At 35.6% G+C, this 24300-nt stretch overlaps 1 protein-coding gene across 9 annotated transcripts in view; it reads right to left on the bottom strand.

The window, feature by feature from the left end:
• The window catches only part of TAX1BP1 (Tax1 binding protein 1), a 116962-nt gene that overhangs the window by 48824 nt on the left and 43838 nt on the right, over positions 1 to 24300 (bottom strand). For all 9 annotated transcript variants that reach the window (XR_002824302.1, XM_023732356.1, XM_023732353.1 and 6 more), the window contains 7 exons: positions 13153 to 13301; positions 12976 to 13066; positions 8520 to 8705; positions 4894 to 5118; positions 4173 to 4319; positions 2925 to 3021; positions 2008 to 2111 (listed from right to left, as the gene is read on the bottom strand). Coding sequence is in view for 8 of the 9 variants with exons in the window: in XM_023732356.1 (XP_023588124.1) it covers positions 2008 to 2111; positions 2925 to 3021; positions 4173 to 4319; positions 4894 to 5118; positions 8520 to 8705; positions 12976 to 13066; positions 13153 to 13301 (999 nt within the window). In the remaining variant the exon portion in view is untranslated. The remainder of the gene's footprint in view (positions 1 to 2007; positions 2112 to 2924; positions 3022 to 4172; positions 4320 to 4893; positions 5119 to 8519; positions 8706 to 12975; positions 13067 to 13152; positions 13302 to 24300) is intronic.

The raw sequence follows: 24300 nt of genomic DNA, 5'->3' as shown, positions 1-24300 counted from the left end.
AAATACTCATCGAGAACCGATTCATCCCTAATGAAGTAGTTAAGTAGTTTAGTCCCTTATAAACAACTACTTTGAACTCAAGGTTAAAACCGTTACAATCAATCTTTTTACAGAAGAATCCTCTCAAGATGTAAAAGCATTCTTTTTAAAGCTTGACTTAAGAATTATATTAATATCATGTAGAAGGGAGTGCACAAAAGATTTTAAAGTAACTACTATAGTAACTTGGAATATGCAAAGGCATTCGACTGCGTGGATCATAACCAATTATGGATAACATTGCAAAGAATGGGAATTCCAGAACACTTAATTGTGCTCATGAGGAATCTGTACATAGATCAAGATGCAGTTGTCCAAACAGAACAAGGGGATACTGCGTGGTTTAAAGTCAGGAAAGGTGTGCGTCAGGGTTGTTTCCTTTCACCACACCTATTCAACCTGTATGCTGAGCAAATAATCCGAGAAGCTGGAATATATGAAGAAGAACAGGGCATCAGGATTTGAGGAAGACTCATTAACAACCTTCATTAAGAAGATGATACAACCTTGCTTACTGAAAAGTGATAAGGTCCTAAAACACTTACTTAGGAAGATCAAAGGCTACAGCCTTCAGTATGGATTACCCCTCAACATAAAGAAAACAAAAAAAAACTGGAGCAATAAGCAACATCATGATAAATGGAGAAAACACTGACGTTATCAAGGATTTCATTTTACTTGGATCCACAATTAACATCCATGGAAGGAGCATCAAGAAATCAAAAGATGCACTGCACTGGGCAAATCAGCTGCAAAAGACCTCCTTAAAGTGTTAAAAAGCAAAGATGTCACCTTGAAGAATAAGGTGTGCCTAACCCAAGCCATAGTGTTTTCAATCACCTCATATGCATGTGGAAGTTGGATGATGAATAAGAAGACTGAAGAAGAACTGACACCTTTGAATTGTGGCGTTGGTGAAGAATATTGAATATACCATGGACTGCCAAAAGAATCTTGAAACAAGTACAACCTGAATGCTCCTAAAAAGCAAGGATGGCGAGACTACGTCTCACATACTTTGGATATGTTATCAGGAGGGATCAGTCCCTGGGGAAGGACATCATGCTTAGTAAAGTAGAGGGTCAGTGAAAAAGAGGAAGACTCTCAGTGAGATGGATTGACACAGTGGCTGCAACAAGGGGCTGAAGCATAACGACGATTGTGAGGATGGCGAAGGCCCAGGTGGTATTTTGTTCTGTTGTTCATGGGGTCGCTATGAGTCGGAACCAGCACAACAGCATCTAACAACAACACTATAGTAACACTGAGCTGATGTATGAAATTTTGTTCTGTAGCTCTAAAAAAACACCCCTCTCCTTCCCAAAGGCACACAGAAACAAACACACACACACAAATTAAGGAACAACAAAAAAATTCAGAGAAAAAAAAACATCTTTTCCTCGCTACTCCAAATCAGGCACAAATGACAAGTATTTTCTCTTTATCCTTTAAATGCTCCAGGAACGAATGCTACCAAGAAGGCTGCGAAATTGAAAGGTCTGAATGATAGTGTTTAAAATGATCAAAATATACAATGTAAGAGACTGCAACTCAGTTGGATGACATTCCCTATTTCCACTTTACAACTCTTGTCACTTTAGGATGTGGCAAAAATTCTTTGCTACAATTACAGTAAATATCAAAAGAGCACTTCCCTTTTATGAAGTTGAAACATTTCCCATGTATCTTTATAGTAATAAGAAGATAGACAATAATATCCAATCTCAATTAACCAGCTGCCCACTATTGGGAGAAAGATTATTAAGTGAACAGAAAAGTAACAACTTTAGGATCATGATTTTACTCATGGTACACAAACCCCCCCTCATCACTCCAAAAGTAAAACTAAGTACTAGCATATAGGGATAAAAACAAACCCCAGGACACTAATCAATCAAAACATTAAACATAAGCTAAATCATCTACATTTAATAAATGTATCTTTTACCCACAAGGTAGCTAACTTACTTGCAAGAGTTGTTTACATTTTTTATACTTTTCTGTTTTTTCAGCAATTTCTTTGGTCATTTCACAGACTTGCCCCTTTGTTACCATGTCAGACTCGGTCTCAGCTACAAACAAGGTAGAAAATACGATTGTTAAAAAGTATTTTGCTTCTGTTTGGGGTGATGTAAAACTTTTGGAAATGGATAGTGGTGACAGTAGCACAACATGGTGAATGTAATTAATGTCACTGAATTGTACACACCAAAATGGTTAAAAGAATAAACTTTTCATTACATATATTTTAGCACAATACTTAACTTCATCATTGTCAAATCTTTGATTATACAAAGGTTAAAAAAATTAGGACAAGTGAAAAACCTAGAGCTAATTCAAATTTTCATGTTATTCATTTATTCACTGTCTCTCATCTGTTCTATAATAAACAAAAAACCTGATTAATAAAAATTTAACTTATCCTTCAACAGATAAACTAACGAAATACCCTACTGTTCCAGCGTAGACAAGAAAAAAGAGAAAGATGAGTACAAGAAACAAGGGATTTACAAGTTTTTTCCCCCACAGAATTGTTCAATAAAATATCACACTAAAATCCTTTAAAATTCCATAAATTTAATGGACTATTACATAAAAATTCAACTCTCAACTTTTTCCTATCTAGTCCAAATGAGTACTTAAAATCACCAGCTAATTTAACACTTGTAAATATTCTCAGAAAGGTAATACAAGTTCATACATATTTTGTGTATTCACCACATATATGACTTTATCTTACTTCTATACCTTAGTTTTCCTCTTACCTCAATTATCTCACCTATAATGTAAGGATTTTTGTAAACTTTCTGGAACAAGGCAGTATAGATAAATATAAATACTTTTTAAGGCAGAACACCCTACACAAAAAGTCTAAAAGATTTTACCTGCGGAAGCAGTAGTAGCTGGGTCTGTGTTTATTGAGGCATCATTCACTTTCTGCTGACTCCCAATTTTCTTTGTGAGGACACTATTATTATTGGCCTATTCAAAATGTTAACAATAAATTGTTAAATGAGTCACTGAATGACTTACTTCTTTCCTTCAGTGTAAATAATCATAAAAAGATCCTGAAGAATCCACAAAGGTGCTACTGTCCAAAAAGCTAGCAAAAACTAAAACGACATACATTACCTTACTAACCTAAATATTATAAATGAGAAATGTTCTATTTCTCTCTTATTTGTGAAAACAAAACAAGTCATTCACATAAATCTCACTGATGAACCCCTCACAAGTTTTCTACTACAGTCATAATATGCTTAAAAGGCCCAAAATCTTTACATGTGGGCCAAACTTAAAATACAATGTTTCCTCACAAAAGGATTCTTACTTTACTGCATGCATTTCTTGCTTCTTTCGTAGTCTCCTTTCAGATTTAGGGCGAAAAAAAAAAAAAAGGACTGGGAAAATATGGTTTGCATCATATAATACACAAATAAAACTGTGTACAGGGAAAATTTTGTTTGCAAAGAAATTGTATCTCCTTCAACTTCATGTTTTAAATGTTTCTTCTCCACTTCCAGGACTCCACTACACAGCCAGCTTTGTATTTAAGTACCAGAACTTAAAGGTCCACATTAAAACACGCACATCAAAACAAAAGTATTTTCTTTTGCTTTATTACAAATATATCTGCTCACTCTGAAATAGAATACAAAAAAAATAGCTAACGTTCTATAACTCTTCCTAATCTAGTGGATTTGAATAAGATGGAGGAACTCACTAATGAGAACTGAGAAACCATCTAAGATCCTAGGGATGATGACTAGGATAATTAATGGTGAACCCCACTGAGAACAGGCTTCATTGTCACAGGAGGATTCAATAATATGTATTGAGTTTTTAAGTGATAAAGACATGTACCAAGAACTTAAAGGAAAACGGTCTGGAAATAGGGGCTCGGGCTCCTATTTTTTCCTGCTGCTGTCTTGCTTCATTGTCGGTTTCCAGCAAACAAAAGTTACAGATTTTATTTTAAAAATTATCATTATAGTATTAGGCCAAAGACTTGAAATCAAGTAGAGATAAATTATATCCAAAAGGCTGACATTTAGAATATTACAAATCTGGTTTGCAAACAAAAATATTGATAAACAGAATATTTTACTATATATAAATTCAACAATACTTACTGATTGTTCTGAAAGTTTATTTATTTGTTTCTGGAGCCTCTGACATTCTTTGAATTTTTCCTTATAATGGTCTGCCGCCATCTGAAGACGGAGTTTTAGATCTTCAACCTCTCTTCTCAGCTCATGTTCCAGTGTATCAGTCTTTTCCTAAAAGAGAAAAAAAAACACTTCCTCTGAGAAAAAGGTAAAAATCTGTTACCTTAATGTAGTAGTGAATCCCAGCTTCATTTTACTTTTTTCTTTCTGGCTTTTAATTTTTATTTGTGTTGGAGTTTTGGCTACAGAGCTACATTAGCCCTCCTAATAAATCCAAATGTATATTCTTAGGACTAAAATTTAGTTTTAAAAAAAAAAAACTTGAGAAAAATAATCCACTTCCTGAGCAAAAAGTATTAATCTCTTAAATAACCATAATAATGTTTTATGCAGCTAGTAAGTAAGAAACTCCAAAATAAGCAATATATGTGACATCGAAAAGTATAATTAACAATAATAGAGCAGTTTTTACTAATCATTAAGAACTTGCTACTAAAATTCTTTCAAAACACATTATTAACTTCAACCTAAGACTAAGCAATGACTAAACAAAAATCAATGGAACTGTAAAATTCTATGATCAGGAATCTGTCCTGACTTACTAGACATGACTTACTCTCTTTCTTAAGCTTATAGTATCTTTCTCTTGTGATCAAGATGGAAATTCAAAATTAATCTGCTTTACCTGATCTTTTTTCACAGAATTCAGTTTAAGTTCTGCCACTGCATCTGCTAACTGCTTTTTTACTTTCTCATTTTCCAAACGTGTAGTATGTAGATCCGCCATCGTCTTATCTCGTACATTTACAGCATCACTAAGCTCTTTAGCCAGAAAGACAACTTCTTGCCGAGTTGCCTGAACTTGTTCCTCTGCCTTACGAAGTTGCTCCTTTAAAACAAATGTATCTTCCTGAGGAAAAACAGATAAATACATTTGTAATTAAACCATTCAAGTATGAAACAAACTATTTTTACTCAGATAATTCAAGAGACCCAAAAGTTTAAATTAAATATTGCTTTTCTATTCATGATTTACATGAAGTCATGAATCTTTGTTTTAGATTCCTCATATAACATAACAACCCAATGCATACCAAAAAAAAAGAAAAAACCAAACCCACTGCCATTGAGTTGATTCCAACTCACAGCGGCCCTATAGGACAGAACAGAACTGCCCCACAGGCTTTCCAAGAAGCAGCTAGTGGATTTGAATTGACAACCTTTTGGTTAGCAGCTGAGCTCTTACCCACTGTGCCACCAGGGCTCCACCCAATGCTTTACTGTTTATTTAGTAGATTAATTAAATTTTTACTTATTAAAATTTTTTGCTTTACTTATTGCTGAAACTATTGGTGCATATGGCTAGATAGAGTACATGAATAAAATACAGTGATGTTTACAGTGGGAAATGGAATATATAAATATGGAATGGAGGAAGGTAAGGAAGAACACTAAGGTAATGGATTTAAATTGGAGACATAAATATAAATTAAAATTTTTAAAAAGTCCACTGAAAGCGTAGAGAAGCAATGACTCCCCGCTAGAAGCCATAAGATCCAGTTCTTGGTTTTGAAATACTATTCCCCACCAGAAGAGCCAGGGCTCCTTGAAGAAATGACTAATTCCAGGCCTTGGGCAGAATCTGACCCTGGAACAGTTTGCCAGAAAGCAAGGAAGTAGTCAAAGCGTAACGGGGACACATCAACAGGACACCGAAGGTGGCTTTAAAGTGTTCCCCTCACTAAATCTGGGACAATTTAGGTATGAAAAAAAAATGATGATGATAATAAATAATACACTGAATAACAACAAAAGGAATCCATAAGTCCACAGTGATATTAAAAAAGGAGGTATACATCAACAAGAAACCTCCTCACTACAGAAGAATACTTACTAATAAATACAAAAAGAATGACAGAATTTTAGAAATCACCATTTTGCAACCATTATTGTTTAATAGTTGGTGCAGATGAGGATCATCAAGAGACAATAAAACCACTGGGTAAAAGACTGTCTGAGAATAGGATGTTCACATGATCTCAAACTATTATCCCACAAAGGTAAAGGTATATAGAAATGGGCAGACATAACTTTAAACAAGTGACCAAACTTAACATCATCAAGAATGGACAAACTGGTATTATGTGACTACAATGGGATGTACAAAGCATCTCTTAAGAAAGTGAAGAGATAACATACAGAATGGGAGAAAATATTTGATAACCATATATCTGATAAAGGTTTAATATCCAGAATATATAAAGAACACCTACAACTCAACAACAAAAAGCAGACAACCCTATCAAAAAATGAGCAAGGGACTTGAATAGACATTTCTCCAAAGAAGATAACAAATGGCCAATAAGCACATGAAAAGATGCCCAATGTCATTAATAATGAGGGAAATAAAAATCAAAACAATAAGATAATCATTTTCACTCCTACTGTTGTTTTTGTGTGCCATCAAGCCAACTCATAGCAACACAAATTGAAAATAACATGTTAGAGAGGACATGGAGAAACTGGAACACTCATACATTGCTCGTGGGAATGTAAAAAAGTGCAACCACTGTGGAAAAGTTTGGTGGTTCCTCAAAAAGCTAAACATGGTATTACCATACGACCCAGCAATTTCACTCCTAGGTATATACCCAAAAGACTTGAAAGCAGGGACTCAAACAAATACTTGTACACCAATGTTCCCTGCAGCATTATTCACAATAGCCAATAGACAGAAGCAACACAAGTGCCCATCAACAGATGAATGGATAAACAAAATGTGATACACATATAATGGAATATTATTCAGCCATAAAGATAAATTAAGTTCTGATACATGCTACGACATGGATGAATCTTGAAAACAGTATGCTAAGTTAAATAAGGCAGACACAACAGGACAACTATCCCAATTATATGAAATATCTAGAATATGCAAATGCATAGAGACAAAAGTTTATTAGTGGTTTACCAGGGGGTAGGAGGAGAGGGGAATGCAAAATTATTGCTTAAGGAGTTGTGAGTTTCTGTTCTTAGTCGTCTAGTGTTGCCATAACAGAAATACCACAAGTGGATGGTTTTAATGAAGAGAAGTTTATTTCCTTACAGTAAAGTAGGCTAAAAGTCCAAATTCAGGGTGTCAGCTCCAGAGGAAGGCTTTCTCTCTCTCGGCCTTCTCATCAGTGTTCCCCCAGACTAGGAGCTTCTCGGCCCAGGGACCTCCATCCAAAGGACACGCTCTGCTCCCGGCACTGCTTTCTTGATGGTATGAGGTCCCCCTGTCTCACTGCTCACTTTTGTCTTTTATATCTCAAGAGATTGCCTCAGGACACAATCCAGTCTTGAAGATCAGGCCCTGCCTTACTAACACAACTGCCACCCCTCCTCCCTCATTAACATCACAGAGGCAGGTTTACAACATACAGGAAAATCACACAGTACCAGGAATCATGGCCTAGCCAAACTGATACACACATTTTTTGGGGGACATAATTCAAACCATGACAGTTTGTTTGGGGTGATGAAAAACTTTTAGAAATAGTGGCAATGGTTATACAGTATGGTGAATATAACTAATGTCACTGAACTGTACATCTAAAAATGGTTAAAATGGCAAATATTTTGTTACATATGTTTCACCACAATAAATTTTGTTTTTAATCACCTAGGTCTTTTCTTGCCAAATGTGTTTGACCTGAATCTAATCATTACGAAACAACAAATTCAGATTATAGAACATTCACTCAGATAACTAGCCAAATTCTTAAAAAATACCAATGTCATAAAAGACCAAAAAAAAAGCGTAGGGACACTATTCTAGATTAAAGCAGACTAAAAGCAAACAACAATCAAATAAATGTGTTATCTTTGATTATCATTCGATCAAACAACTTAAAAGATTATACAATAACATATTTGGGACTATTTTAATGTCAACTATTTACAAGAATGAATAATATATCAATGTTAAATTTCTTAGGTATGATAACCGTATTGTGGTTATACAGAAGAATGTACTTATTCACAAGAGATACATGCTTATATATTTAGAGTGAAATGTCATAATGACTGCAACTGAATTTCAAATGGATCAACCAAAAAAAAAAAAAAAAGTATATAAATGGGGGATATAAAACAAAGATGGCAAAATACTTTAGGGTATATGGAAATTCATTGTTCTGTTCTAATTTTTCTGCAGGTTTGAAATTTTTCAAAAGAAAAAGTTGGGAAAATTGTAAAAATAATCATATCGTATACATTTAACAGAGACACGTTTTACAATCTTCAAATACACTTTACAATAGTACTTACCTTATTTGAAGTGGTAAGCAAAAAAGCCCTGTGAAGATTTTCCTTTTCAGCCAAACAGAACTGCAGTCTACCAATCTCTTCTTTGAAATGAGTAATCATGCTTTCTTTGTTCCCATCTAAATTCTTTAAAGTCTGGACCTCTGACACAAGCTTGGTATTTTCTATTTCTGTGTTCTTCAAATGTACCTGTAATAGTGTTTGAAAATGTCATTTTTCTAATTCCATAACCTAATTACATGAAGTTTAAAATGACACTGTATATCTCTAACCAAACAATGACCAAGTAAAGGGAAAACACATTCGAGTAGGAGTCGGGAGACCCAAGTTCTGTCAAATGACTGGGTAAGTATGTGAGAGCAGAACTTGACTTTTTATTTTTCACGGAGATTAATTCTAAGTTCTAACAATATTATCTGATTTCTAAATTCTTTTCATTTGATTTAATGATTTTAGTTTCTCTAAAAATGAAAATGAATTTGGTTGTCCTTTATGGGATACATTATGTTAAGAAAACTTTCAAGACCCAGAAAAATAAGGCAGTCTGATCAAGTTCCAGCTCTTAATATTGTGCTTTGTTTAAGAGTAGTAGAGAGAAGCAAATTACATACTTCTTCCATTATGCTTTAAAAAATGTATGAAACGCTGAATGACTAGTTCTTATTCACAAGGGTACAATATAATTCCTAATTCTCTGAAGGAGCCCTGGTGGCACAGTGGTTAAAGGCACTCGGCTGCGAACCAAAAGGGTCAGCGGGTTCGAACCCACTAGCTGCTCTGCAGAAGAAAGATGTGGCAGTCTGCTTCTGTTAAGATTTACAGCCTTGGAAACCCCATGGGGCAGTTCTGCTCTGTCCTATAGGGTCACTATGAGTGGGAATCACCTCGACAGCAGTGGTTTTTTTGGTTTAATTCTCTGAAGGTGTGAGCATAACTTTTAAAACACTACCTAATTCTCATAATAATCAGCTTTGAAAGTGTTTTGACAATCCCTCTAAAATCTTACTATCTTGTAGAGGCTATAGCAGAGAAATGAGAAATATCTCTCTGGTTATTCGTGTGAACAATTTATAACGGAAAGTAGGTTTCTGAGGTAAAAGAATAGTAGAATGTCTTTTCACACTGGATAAATGGAATCTCATTGCCAAAACAAAACAAAAATCCTCAGGGAAGAGCTTTATTTCCAATTTTCAGGTATACAACACATATACATAATGAAATGCTGTTCAGAACACCAGGGGATGGGGGTATGCAAATGGAAAATTCAATGTCACTTTGATCCCAACTGCTAATGCCTATAGAGAACTGGAGATATTAACCCACTATAAAAGAACAAATCCCCAAGACACTCTCATTCTTTGCTTTCCTTCCCCCTGCTAAGACTCTGGCAAAGGATTCATCATCATTCAGGTGTACAACAGAGAAATAGAAAAAGCCTTTGCAGAAAGTGAGAAAAAATAAAGAATAATTTAAGGAATAATTAATTTCAAGAGTGAAGGAAAAATAAATGCAGGACATGCCTAAAATATGCTTGCCAACCCTCTGCAAACACCAGAAGTCCTATTCTCAGGATAGAAGAAAAGGCAGGGTGGAAAGAAGGCAGCTTCAGGAATACGTTTTCCTTTTCCCAGACAAAGCCATCCTAGTTATCATTACACCTCTCCAGCATCATTGGTTTACTTAGGACCTTCCTAAGCCCTTTCCAATACTAAATAGAGAATCTTACAAATTAATTTGACTTACTGTTGAATTTATGTTTAAAGACATAGACATTCTATTTACCTTATTATCTCCCACTGTGACTAACAGAAAAAACAACATAGAAAGTACTTGATTATCCACAGAGAAATACTGGCCAATCTTGATTCTGACAGTACTAAAACAGAGTTTTACCAAAATTCACAGTAATATTAAATAAATCATTACAGATGCCATATTTTCCTCAGTTAAAAAGCTTTACCCCAAAAAAACAAACCCACCGCCATCAAGTCAGTTCTGACTCATAGCTACCCCATAGGGTTTCCAAGGCTGTAAATCTCTGCAGAAGCAGACTGCCACATCCTTCTCCCACGGAGCCACCAGTGGTTTCCAACCGCCAACTTTTCAGTTAGCAGTCGATCACTTTAACCCCTGTGTCACCAGGGCTCCTTAAAAAGCTTTAAAACTTAAAAAAAAAAAAAAAAAGATAATTGCATTTGAAGGTATTTTGCAAAAAGTACTCTGTAAAATGTTAATCCAATTGCATCAATTCTTCCTCTACACATTTGTATTATTTTCCTTTTTCCATAAAAACCCGGCCAAAACCAAACAACATTTTGGTACTTTTTCTTAATCAAATCATAAAATCATCCACCAGTGAAATCTTCACCGTCTTTCCTTCTGTTTTGGGAACAATTTTTTAAATTAAAAACAACCTCTGAAGATGAATTGTTCATGACATACAGAACATCCAAACCCATGTTCTGCTCGGAGGTGCATGGTAGATTCAATAATTTTTAAAATTTTTATCTCAAGAACAAACAAATCAACACCAAATAATAAAAGAAAAACCCACTGATAACATAACAGACCATAATCTAATTTCTTACTGCAAATTTCCATAACTCTCAAGTAGTGCAGTGTGATGAATTACTTACTACGGCCTTTCTCACATGGTCTTGTAACTCCCACCCAGGTGATTGGGCAGGACTTACAAATAAGATAAAGATAACTATGGTCCACCAAGGGGACTGGCCAGTTTTGCCTTAAAAGAGAGCCAATTCCAGAAAAGAGAGAAGAGCCCACCATCACCAAGCCAGGAGAGACCGGCAGGAAGAGACCTGAAGGAGATGGCACAGTGGGCTTCCTAGCCCATGGATGAGAAAGTTGAATGCCTTTGGGCAGAGACTGAGGGCCAGGGAGAAGCCTACGCCTAACCCACAAATTTGGGACTTGCCAACCTCCACAATAACATGAGCCATTTATACAGTTCATGAGTTCTATGAGATGTTGCAGAGAATTAGGGAATCCAAAGACCGGAGGTGGGTGGGGGGAATAGTTGATGTTAGAGATGATGGAGTGGTACAGCAGCTTGGAAAAGTTGGACATTTTTAAACTCTACCTCATAGGAACCAGCTCTGTGCTGATCCTTTTAAAAGAAATTATTTAAGTAGTGAATATGGAAGAGTTTTATGTTTTTATCTTTAATCAAACATATAACACATAAATGAGTAAAGAAGCCCTGGTGACACAGTGGTTAAAGCAATCAACTGCTAACCGAAAGGTCGGCAGTTCGAAATCACCAGCAACTCCACGGGAGAAAGATGCACAGTCTGCTTCTGTAGACATTTACAGCCTTAGAAACCCTATGGGGTTGCTACGAGTTGGAATCAAATTGACGGCAGTGGGTCTGAGTTTGATTATATAAATGAGTGTTGTCCTTTTCTAATCAGGAGATTTAACCTATCCAAATCATATTGACTTAGAAAGTTCTTGAAATTCCTGATTTGGAACTGCCCTCCGGAAGCTTATGAGCCACTTAAGAAAATGTCTCAATTTGCAGCCACAATATTATTAACAATTAAGCTAACCATCACTATTTCCAGAATTGGGAAGAGTGAGGAAGGGGAAGGGGAGGGAAGCGGGAGTAGAGGAGAGGGAAAGAAAGAACAAACTTCAAAAAGGTGAAGATGTATTAGTAGTGGGGATTTTTTTTTTAATCACAATCTCTGAAGTTATTCCCAAAGTCAAGTTCTAAAATGTGCCAATCATCACTGAAATAAGTTAATACTTTCTCCTAAGGTATATATGTTCTTAAAAGATAAAAATAATTGGTTACATAAATCCTGATAAATGGGTATCTTGTTATCATTAAATCTGATTTATTATACAGTATCTTCTAATTATCTAAAACGTCAGTAAATTAATTCCCTACGAACTAACTTTTAGGGATAGTATACATGATGTGGTGTTTTAAACTATGTCCACAAATGTTTTGATACTCCTTACTTCAAGAAGTGGAGCCTAATTCCCCTCTCCTTGTGTGTAGGAAGGACTTAATGACTTGCTTCTAACAAATAAAATAAAGTGGAAGTGTCTGTGTGCTACTTAGGAAACTAGGATATAAAAAGCACTGTGACTTCCTCCTCGCTCTGTCTTGGATCACTTGCTCTGTAGGGAAGTTAGCTGCAATGGTGCAAGGACACTTATGCAGCCTATGAAGAAGCCACGTGGTAAGGAACCAAGGGGCCTCCTGCCAAAAGCCACATGAGGGAGCCATCTTGAAAGCAGATCCTTCAGACCCAACCAAGCCTTCGGTTGATTGCAGCCCCTGCCAACATCCTGACTGCAACCACATGAGAGATCCAGAGCCAGAACTACTCATCTAAGCTCCCAAATTCCTGTCCCACAGTCACAAAGTTTTGGGGTAATGTGTTACACAGCAAATAAACAACTAATAGAACTGGAAAGAGTAAATTACCTTATAAAGTTCCTTCTCATCCTTTTCTGTCTTTAACTGACTTTCAAGTTGTTCTCTTTCATGTTGTACCTTCCTGAGCTTGTCTTTTAAGCTAAGTAAAGATAAAGTAACGTTAATTTAAAAAAAAAAATTTGTAAAACATTTTTTAAAGTTATTTTTTAAAAGCATCAGAAATACCTGTCTAGTTCTGTTTCTTTTTCAATTGCTTTATGTGTCACTGACACAATATCTTCTTCAAGTTGGAGAGCTTTGGATGTAGCATCACTGTACCTCTTCTTCAACTCTTCATTTTCCATTTTTAAACTTTTTGATACTTCAATAAGACCCTTAGAAACAACAACAACGTGTTTTGAGAAACAGAAACATAAAAACAGCAGTTACTTTCCCAAATTTGCATATCTTTAAGAAATCTATGTATTCTTAAATTTTTTTTAATTTTCAAATAATATTTTATTGTGTTTTCAGTGAACGTCTACACAACAAATTGGGTTCCCGTTTAACAATTTTCTATACATCTTGTTCAGTGACATTGGTTACATTTTTCACAATGTGTCAACATTCTCATTACTTCTGTTCTGGCAGATCTGTTTCTATTAATCTAGTTCCTTGCCCTCCCCTCCCCCCCCCCAGTCTTTGCTTTAGGGTAAATGTTGACTGTTTTGGTCTCTTTTTTTTTTCTTTTTTTAAAGGCGCACAGTACTTAAAGTGATACTGTGTTATTTGATAAGCCAATCTGTTATTTAGCTGAAATGTGACCTCTGGGTGTAGTTTCAGTTCAGAGTTTAAAGGGTATCTCAGGGCAACAGTCTCAGGGGTTCCTCTAGTCTCAACTGGTCCAGTAAATCTGGACTTCTTAAGAATTTGAGTATTGTTCTACATTTTTCTCCCATTCTATTAGGGTCCATCTATTGTATCCCTGATCAGAATGGTTGGTAATGGTAGCCAGGTACCATCTAGTTCTGGTCTTAGGCTAGATGAGGCTGTGGTTCGTGTAGGCTATTAGTCCTGTAGACTAGCTTCTTCTTTGAGTCCTTGAGTACCTTTTTTATCTTTTGCTCCAGACAAACAGAGACTAATTTATATCTTAGATGGCTGTTTGCAAGCTTTTAAGACCCCAAGTGCTACTCACCAAACTAGGATATAGAACGTAATCTTTATAAGCTATATTATTCCAACTGATTGAGTTGTCCCACAAGACTATGGTCTTAAGCTTTCAAATTCAGAAAACCAATCTTGCAAGGTATTTGTCTAAGAAGTTTCCATAGCTGTGAACCTATAAGCTTTATTATATATATGAATATATATGCATCACACACATACACATATATACATATGCCTATAGATACACCTATATAGGCACATGTATATACACATGTACCTCCCTATACATATATATGCATACTTATCTACCTATGGAACCACACACGTATTTTTTTTGGTTGTTATTGCTGTTGTTGTAAAATTGTATGTTATATACAGCATTTATCAAAAAATCCCTTATTCTTGTGTACTTCCTTCTATGAAAATTTTTTTTATTTTTTTAATTGTATTTTAGATGAAGGTTTACAGAATAGTTTCTCATTAAACAGTACACATATTGTTTTATGACAATGGTTAACAACCCCACGACATGTCAATACTGTCCCTTCTCAACCTTGGGTTCCCTACTACCAGCTTTCCTGTCCCCTCCTGCTTTATAGTCCTTGTCCCTGGACTGTTGTGCCCCATTAGTCTTCTTTTGTTTTATGGGGCTGTCTAATCTTTGGCTGAACAGTAAACCTCGGGAGTGACTTCATTACTGAGCTAAAAGGGCGTCCCAGGGCCACACTCTCGGGGTTTCTCCAGTCTCTGTCAGGCCAGTTAAGTCTGGTCTTTTTTTGTGAGTCAGAATTTTGTTCTACATTTTTCTCCAGCTCTATCCGGGACCCTCTGTTGTGATCCCTGTCAGAGCAGTCAGTGGTGGTAGCCAGGCACCATCTAGTTGTTGTATTCTTAATTTTTTAATCCCACATTTGTCCCCTCTAACATTTATAAGCTAAGACTACAAACTAAACCTGAAATTATGAATATGTATTCAGCTTTTCATATGCTAAATTAATTATATATTTATTTCCAGACATTTCATACACCCTGTTAATTTCCATAACTTCTCCACCAGAGGGCAGGCAACAAAAGTGAGGAAAAAATATAAATTAGTAGATTTTGTTTTTCACATACAGCTTTTCAATGGTACCCTAATGACAAATCAGGTTTCACATTACACTATCAAGGTTAGCTACTGCTTCTACTAGCATAGATCACTAAGGGTCACTAATAATTATACCATGGTACACAATTAAGATAAACGCCTAAAGCAATGTTCCTGCCAGTGTGACTCACAGGACTCAGATATGCAAAAATAGTGAAAAAAATATAAAAGATGTAGTATGCATAAACGAAACATTTCTATTTAAAATAAAATAAACATTCTACTTTAAACAGGTCATTTTAAAAGTTTAAGAAATTTTTATCACGTCAATTAAGGAACTCATGAGAACTTGATGGAGTTCCTCCTTGAGCCTGTTTTACAATCTGTAAAATTGAGACAATAAGGCCTTTTTTGCCTAGTTCATAAAATTATGAGACTCAAATGTAACAATGAATACAGAATTACCTTGTTACAAAAAGCTATATATTAAAAGAATTGTTAAACTACATTTGTTAAAAAATAATTTTCAAATTTCCCATTTAAAAAGTATCACCTACCCACCAAACAACAAAAACTAAAGAAAATTACCACTCTGCCAATTTAAATGTATCCAACATTGTACAGTATTCATAAAGTCACTTTGATGTGCAAAAAGTTGACTCAGTCAAATTTTTTACTTACGGTGGAATTTCATCTTAAGAATCTTGCTAGGATATGAAAATTTCTATGCTGCACTTACATTCCATTAAAAACCTATCACAACAGCAGTAAGATACACTCAATTGGTTTTACTTTTGCTCAAAGCAAATGTTTAGCCATACTGAATTTGCAAACACTAACCAAAGACTGTTATAGAAAACTAAACGCTTAGCTGGATCCAGTGACACGATGCCTAAGAAACTAAATAATATTTATTCCTTTTACTAGAATTTTTATCAATATACAATGATTCTTATAAAATCTGACACATCTTTCGTATTTGTCTTATTGATTTATAAAGACAGTCAGAGAGATTTGTAAATTGTTTTTTTATATTTTTTACTTTTAGTTTAACCAAACGCTGTCTTGTTACTGCAAACAGGCTACAAAATTAATTCAAATTTTTCTCCCTAAGACAAACACTAGTTTGCCTAGAGTCAAAGACTACATAGTTTCTGATCCTGTAATTAATGCAGTTCAATGATAGGTAAAGAACATTCCAAGAGATGTATAGGGGTGGAAAAAACTACAGAAAATTCATAAGCAACTGAATGCAAAACATGAAGTAACTGCTGTATCTACAGGTCAGTTAACTACACAGTGAGTCATAAAATAACTGACTATGAACTTGCAAGTCTTAGAATCTTTTTTGGATGCACTGAAGTGACCCATAAAGGCACCTGAGGGCCACTCTGCATGCAAGCCTATTTGCAGAAGGCAAAAAAGTGCTAAAGCAGGAATTATTCTTCAGGCTCTGGTTCTCATCTCTGAAGTAAGCATAAGCATCTTCAATGTGGCTAAGCCTTCCTTAGTATCAAAACAGCATCAATGCCTTGAAGTGAACATACAAACAACTTAGGATCATGATTTTTTTTTTAAAGGAATAACTTTAAAAAACTAAAATCTACAACACAATCTTTGAAAGACACTTGAAATTTCTGATAAATATCATTTGGTAGCCATCTGCAAATAATACCAAATTCTAATACTGAAACAGAGAAAAACTTAAATAATTGTATATCAAGATAAAAACAATCACAAAAACTGGGGCAAACAGAGAGGAAGAGATCTGGGCATTTCAGATTCATGCAGAGGACGTCTCTCCCTCATCCTGAGTTGAAAAAAATCACTGCTACAATGAGCCACTATTACCAATTCTCACGTCATAACCCTCAGATGAGAATGTGCAGATAGAAAGATTGCAAACCACGCATCAATGTAGCTAAACAGGCACTATAAATATTAAAAATGGCAACATATTTATTCCCATGCTTAAAAAAAAAATCTGATTATAAATGAATACATTTGAAGAAATCAGATACACTTTCACTGAATAATTACCTAGAAAAAAACTATGGTATTCTGGATTCATAAGGTATATAGGGTAAATTTTACTCAATTAGTACCTAAATACTCTCCCTAGCAGATGACTGGCTACAAGAATTATGTTACTTATGGAAACTGCTAGTCAGATTTTAAAATAAATCTTACTCATCTGATTTAATCTGGCTTTCCTCAAACACCCTGCTTCTTGAAATCAACTAAAATACTGAGGTAACATATAAATGCATCTTCTCTGGTTTCTAGAACTCTAGGACACAAAAATGTAACTGATAACAATACACGGTAATAAACTGTCTTTGTGACATTAAAATAGTGAGCTAAATAGCAAACTAAATAAAAATAACTAGATAATTATTTGTTTCATTAACATTGTTGTTGTTGTTGTTGTTGTTAGGTGGCGTCAAGTCAGCTCCAACTCATAGTGACCCTATGTACAAAAGAAAGAAACACTGCCCAGTCCTGCACCACCCTCACAATCATTGTTATGCTTGAACCCATTGTTGCAGCCACTGTGTCAATCCATCTCACTGAGGGTTTTCCTCTTTTTCGCTGACCCTCTACTTTACCAAGCATGATGCCCTTCTCCAGGGACTGATCCCTCCTGATAACATGTCCAAACTGTGTGAGACACAGTCTTGCCGTTTGGGCTTCTAAGGAGCATTCTGTCTGTACTTCTTCCAAGACAGATTTGTTCAGTCTTTTGGCAGTCCATGGTATATTCAATATTCTTTGCCAACACCATAATTCAAAGGCACCAATTCTTCTTTGGTCTTCCTTATTCATTGTCCAGCTTTTGCATGCATATGAGGCAACTGAAAACCACATGGCTTGGGTAAGATGCACCTTAGGTCTTCAGTGTGACATCTTAGCTTTTCAACACTTTAAAGAGGTCTTTTGCAGGAGATTTGCTCAATGCAATGCATCCTTTGAATTCTTGACTGCTGCTTCCATGGGTGCTGATTGTGGAGCCAAGTAAAATGAAATCCTTGACAACTTCAATATTTTCTCCATTTACCATGATGTTGCTTACGGGTCCAGTTGTGAGGATTTTTGTTTTCTTTATGTTGAGATGTAATCCATACTGAAGGCTGTAGTCTTTGATCTTCCTCAGTAAGTGCTTCAAGTCCTCTTCACTTTCAGCAAGCAAGGTTGTGTCATCTGCATATAGCAGGTTGTTTATGAGTCTTCCTCCTATCCTGATACCCTGTTCTTCTTCAGATAGCTCAGCTTCTTTAATTATTTACTCAGTATACAGATGGTGAAAGCATACACCCTGCCACACACCCTTCCTGATTTTAAACCACACAGTATTTCCTTATTCTGTTCAAACGACTGCCTCTTGTGATCTATATACAGGTTCCTTATGAGCACAATTAAGTGTTCTGGAATTCCCATTCTGCTCAATGTTATCCATAATTTGTTATGATCTACACATTCAAATGCCTTTGCATAGTCAATAAAACACAGGTAGACATCTTTCTGGCATTCTCTGCTTTCAGCCAGGATCCATTTGAAACTAACAATGATATAGCTGGTTCCAAGTCCTCTTCCGAATCCTGCTTGTATTTCTAGCAGTTCCCTGTCGATGTACTGCTGCAGCCGCTTTTCTAAAAAGAATTTTACTTGCATGTGATATTAATGATATTGTTTCATAATTTCTGCATTCAGCTGGATCACCTTTCTTTGGAATAGGCATAAATATGGATCTCTTCCAGTCAGTTGGCCAGGTAGCTGTCTTCCAAATTTCTTGGCATAGACGAGTGAGCACTTCCAGCACCACATCCGTTTGTTGAAACGTCTCGACTGATATTTGGTCAATTCCTGGGGCCTTGTTTTTTGCCAACGCTTTCAGTGCAGCTTGGACTTCTTCCTTTAGTACCATAGGTTCCTGATTATATGCTACCTCCTGAAATGGTTGAACGTCGACCAATTCTTTTTGGTATAGTGACTCCGTGTATTCCTTCCATCTTCTTTTTATGCTTCCTGCATTGTTTAATATTTTCCCCATAGAATCCTTCAATACTGCAACTCGAAGCTTGGATTTTTTCTTCAGTTCTTTCAGCCTGAGAAATGCTGAACGTATTCTTCTGTTTCGGTTTTCTAACTCCAGGTCTTTGCACGTATCATTATAATACTTTACTTTGTCTTCCTGAGCCACCCTTTTAAATCTTCTGTCATCTCTTTCATTTGCTTTAACTACTCTAAGTTCAAGAGGAAGTTTCAGAGTCTCTTCTGCCATCCATTTTGGTCTTTTTTTTTTTCCTGTAAAATTACTCCTCACAAAAACAACTTGTTTGAGTTGCTGTTTTGTTTATTTTATTTAAAAGTAACCTGATTAAAATCATAGTTTATTATAGCTATACAAGATATCTGGATTTAAAGATTAAATATTCATATAACCTCTTCAGTAATAAACTTCAAATTTATCTTGAGAAAATCTTAATACTTTTATTCAAACAAACAACAAAAGCAAAAAAGTCACTGAGAAAGTTTTCGTGAAGAGTTAACTATTGGCCATATGCTGAGAGCAAACAAAGCTTAAAGATAATAAAACGTAATGAAGGCTGTTTTTCAATAATTATCAAAAATCTTCTATGAGCAAATGTAATTAAATTCTACTTTTATAAGAAAATAATAGATCCAAAGCATTTCATTTTTGAAGTAGAAAGAAAAGAAGGAAGAAACACCACAAATACATCTAACATCTAAATTATTTCCGGAACATGAATACATTCTACAGACAAGTGATTTTTAACTTGGAGTTTCATATACATTCTAAAAGAATGAAGGAATAAGTAGAAAAATTTAGGGTAGTACAATTTTACTTAAATAGCCTTTTATTTTGATGAAATTGAATAGGGAAAACTCAGTGAGAAAATCTCATGAAACAAACTATAAAATGTTCCATTTTACATTTCACTATTAATCTATACAAAAATTATGAACTAGTTCAAAAGTATGTAAATATACTTATTATCATTTTAGAAACAATATATTATTAATTTCCTGAAGATAGTACTTAGCAAAGCAAGTACAAAATAAATTCGCTTTAAAGACATTTAATGCCATATATACACATACGTCATTAACCATGACTCCCATGCATTAAAATTAGGCCTTTGTATCTTCTTTTCACAATGACAATTGGTAAAAAAGAATTAGAAATTCTAAGAGAAATTGAATAAGGTCATAACTTCAAAACTGGTTTTTAGAAGTTCCATATTAGATATTAAATGCGTTAAACTGTCCCTGTCCAAAATTGGTATCTAATGCAATGATAATAACAACAGCTATCACTTACTGACAACTTACTGTGTAGTAAATGCTATGCCATGTGCTTTATGTATGTTCTTATTTGATTCACACACAACCTAAGAATTAGGAACAATCATGATGTTCATTTACATTTGACAAAACTGAGCTATAGAGAAATTACTACCTGCGTAACCACTGTCAGTTACTTAAATATCTGAAAATGATTTCAACTCTAACATTCTAAAACAAGAAGTTTTCTAAAGCAATATATTGAACATTTATTTTTAACAATCAATGTAATGCAATTTTGGTAGTTGGGTTTTTTATTTTATTTTGTTATTGTTGAAAATATACGCAGCAAAACATACTAATTCAACAGTTTCTACATGTACAATTCAGTGACATTGATTACATTGTCTGAGTTGTGCAATCATTCTCACTCTCCTTTTCTGACTTGTTCCTCCCCATTAACATAAACACTGCCCCCTAAGGTTCCTATCTAATCTTTCAAGTTGCTATTGTCAGTTTGATCCCATATAGATAGATCTTGAGAGAGCACAATGTTCAAGGCAGACATCCTTTACTAGTTAAGCTAAACTATTGTTTGGTTTTAAGATGACTTTAGGGGATACTTTGGTTTAAGATTTAAAGATTATCTCAGGGTAATAGTTTCAGGGGTTCATGCAGCCTCCACGGCTCCAGAAAGTCTGAAGTCCAGAAGATTCTGAAATTCTGTTCTCCATTTTTCCCCTTTTGATCAGGATTTTTCTACAGAATCTTTGATCATAATGCTCGGTAATGGTAGCCAGTACCATTCAGTTCTTATGGTCTCACGGCAAAGGGATTCGGAATGTGTGGCTATTTGCCTCCATGAACAACTGCTTCGTTTGCCATGAGATTTCTATCTACACTTGATAGTGCTGGTATTAATAGATTTAGTTATAAAATTCTATCAAAGGTTTTTTCCAAATCTCACTCACGAACTGCTAAATTAAAAAAAAAAAACAGTGCATTGCTGTTGTGGCAGAATCTGCTAGTTATCCATCAAATTATGATCTCCCTTCTGCCACAGTAATTTATACAGCTGCCCAACTACAATGTATTTTCAGCTTCTCTTGCAGTTAATTATGGCCATCTGTAAAAATGGCATTGCTGTTGTATGATCTCCTCTAACTTCAGGAGGGGAAAGAACCACCAAGATCAACAGCCCAAGGCTGATTTCTATGAGGCACAGGTCAGACACGCCTCTTCTCTCTACCATCTTTACCAACTCTGACATCAACCGTCCCTCCTACAGCACTCTCTACTTCTCTGTTCAGTTCGATAATTCATTGCAGTGGCCACACAGAACTCACAGACAATACTCATGATTAAGCAATTTATTAGGGAAGTAATAGGTTACAATTCAGGCTCAGGAACACTAGGACACAGTTCTTCCATCAGAACAGCCTCTTCTCAGCTGTGCTCACAGGCACACATTTCTCTGGCCCTAGGCCTCTGCCCTGCTCTGGCAAGTGTTACAAAGCTCTTTTAGCCCGTGTCAGTAAGTCCCCAGAGGCACTCCAGGCACTCAGGTTTCTCACTCTGTGAGCTAGGAGGCTCACTGCGTGGTCTCCTGCGGGACTCTCCCGCCACCACTTCTCACCATCTTCAGGGTTGCAGCTCGCTCACTCTCTCAGTCTCCTGGTTCCAAGAGCTTCTCAGCACAAGGATCCTGGGTCCAAAGGATGTACTCTCTGCTCCTGGCTGTTCTTCCTTGGTAGTGGTAGGATCCTCTCCATCCCACCTCTGGGATGGCTCATTTCAAGCCCAGAGGGATGCTAAAAACTGACAAATTCCCTTAGTGCGATACAATTATCCAATCTGCACAGTCCCGCCCAATCACCTGGTGGGAGTCACAAGACCATGGCGAGAAAGGCCACACAAAAGCAATCTATCACACTGCACTAACCATATTCAAAATGATGCATATTTACTTCCATGTCTGGAACTTAAATTATTAAACACACCTTCTGCAAAGATTTGTTTCCTCTTTCGACCAGCTGGAACCATGTTAGGCCAGCAACCCGGTTTCTATCATGAAGATGGTGAATACTCTAGAAGTCTCAGGGGTGGCAATGCAACAAGGTGGAAGGTAACTGGGCCCCTAAATAATCATGTAAAGCAAATCTGCCCATCTGGATGATGCACAACACAGATCGTTACATAAGAAAAAAATAAAACTTTTTGTTCTATAAGCCACTACACTGTTGAGTTTGTCTTCACCTTAATACACCATTAATCCCTGACTAGCATTTAAACCAACTGACTTTCATTTTAATACATCATTAAAAAAATTAAATCTGCTATATAATAATGTATAAAATAATACACCATTAATCCCTGACTAGCGTTTAAATCAATTGACTTTCATATTAATATCACATCATTAAAAAAATTAAATGTGCTATATAATAATGTATAAAATACATACCATTGATCATACCCTAATTCAAGTATTTTAAGTTACTTGAAATACCTGATTTAGGAATAGTGAAAGTAGTAGCTAAAAGCTAAAAGGTATGGATATTGAGAAGCTAATTTAACCACTGCTATAATACTGGATATATTTAAACAATCTGAAAACAGCCAATTCAAAGGACAATAATTAAAGATGGCAGAAAAACCAAAAAACCAAATCCACTGCCGTCGAATCAATTCCGATTCACTGTAACCCTACAGGACAAAGTAGAACTGTCCCATAGGGTTTCCAAGGCTATAAATCTTTACAGAAGCAGACTGCCGCATCTTTCTCCCAAAGATGGCAGAGGATCTCAGATACAAGCCACTACACTGTTTTTCAGAAAACTTTTTCAGAAAAAAATTTGCCTCAAAAATCAAGACTGGAATACTATTCAGCAAGAAAAAGAAACAACGTACTGATACACGCTACAACATGAAAGAACGTCAAGGTCATTATGCTACGTGAAAGAAACCAGACTCAAAAAAACCACATATTATATGATTTCATTTATATGAAATGTCCAGAAAAGGCAAATGTATAGAGATAGAACTACCACTCGTCTGTCAGTAGATTAAGACTGGAGGCAGAGGGATGGGGACTGATTACTAATGGGCTGAGGGTTTCTTTCTGGGGTGATGGAAATGTTCTGAAATTAGACTGTGGTGCTGGTGGCACAACTCTGTAAATATACTGAAAACCACTGAACTATACATTATTTAAGAATCAAAATAATTGAGGCTGATATGGGTTATGGCTTTTTTGGATGCCTGCTTTTTTTATACCTGCAACTGAGTAATGATGGGTACAAATACAGAGCCAATCTGTATTCTTGAACCCAATTAAAAGCATTTTAAATAAACAAAATGAACAAAGGATATAAACAGTACTGCGCAGAAGAATGACCAGGGGATCAGTGCCAGGCCATCAACAGTTAAACAGGCTGCATCAAGATAAGGAGCTTGTACAAAATGTCAATCAACTACACATCACTAAGCACACTGTTTGGTTGACATAACACATTTTGTCATAGCAATACTTTCTCAATGAAGGAAACTGAAGGTCTCTACCAATCATTCCCAGTATAATGTCCATTATAAAAATTTAAAAAGAAAATGTAGATGATACATCATACAAGTCTTTCAAATATTCGATAATTTACATACTACCTCAAAAAGAAGACCTCTTGTACTACTATATTAAGATTTTTTTTTTTTAATTCACACCCATAGGATGCATTTAAAGCAAGTACCAAGAAATGTCATGGATTCCATAAGCCACACAACTAAGAGACGTTTGAAAGTTTCTGAGTTGTTCTAGCTGCCCAGCAGGCCTGCCT

The sequence above is a fragment of the Trichechus manatus genome, unplaced genomic scaffold, assembly GCF_000243295.1.
Source record: "Trichechus manatus latirostris isolate Lorelei unplaced genomic scaffold, TriManLat1.0 scaffold00050, whole genome shotgun sequence".
Classification (NCBI taxonomy): domain Eukaryota; kingdom Metazoa; phylum Chordata; class Mammalia; order Sirenia; family Trichechidae; genus Trichechus; species Trichechus manatus.
The sequence above is the reverse complement of the archived record's forward strand: the minus strand, read 5'-3'. Positions and strand labels throughout refer to the sequence as shown.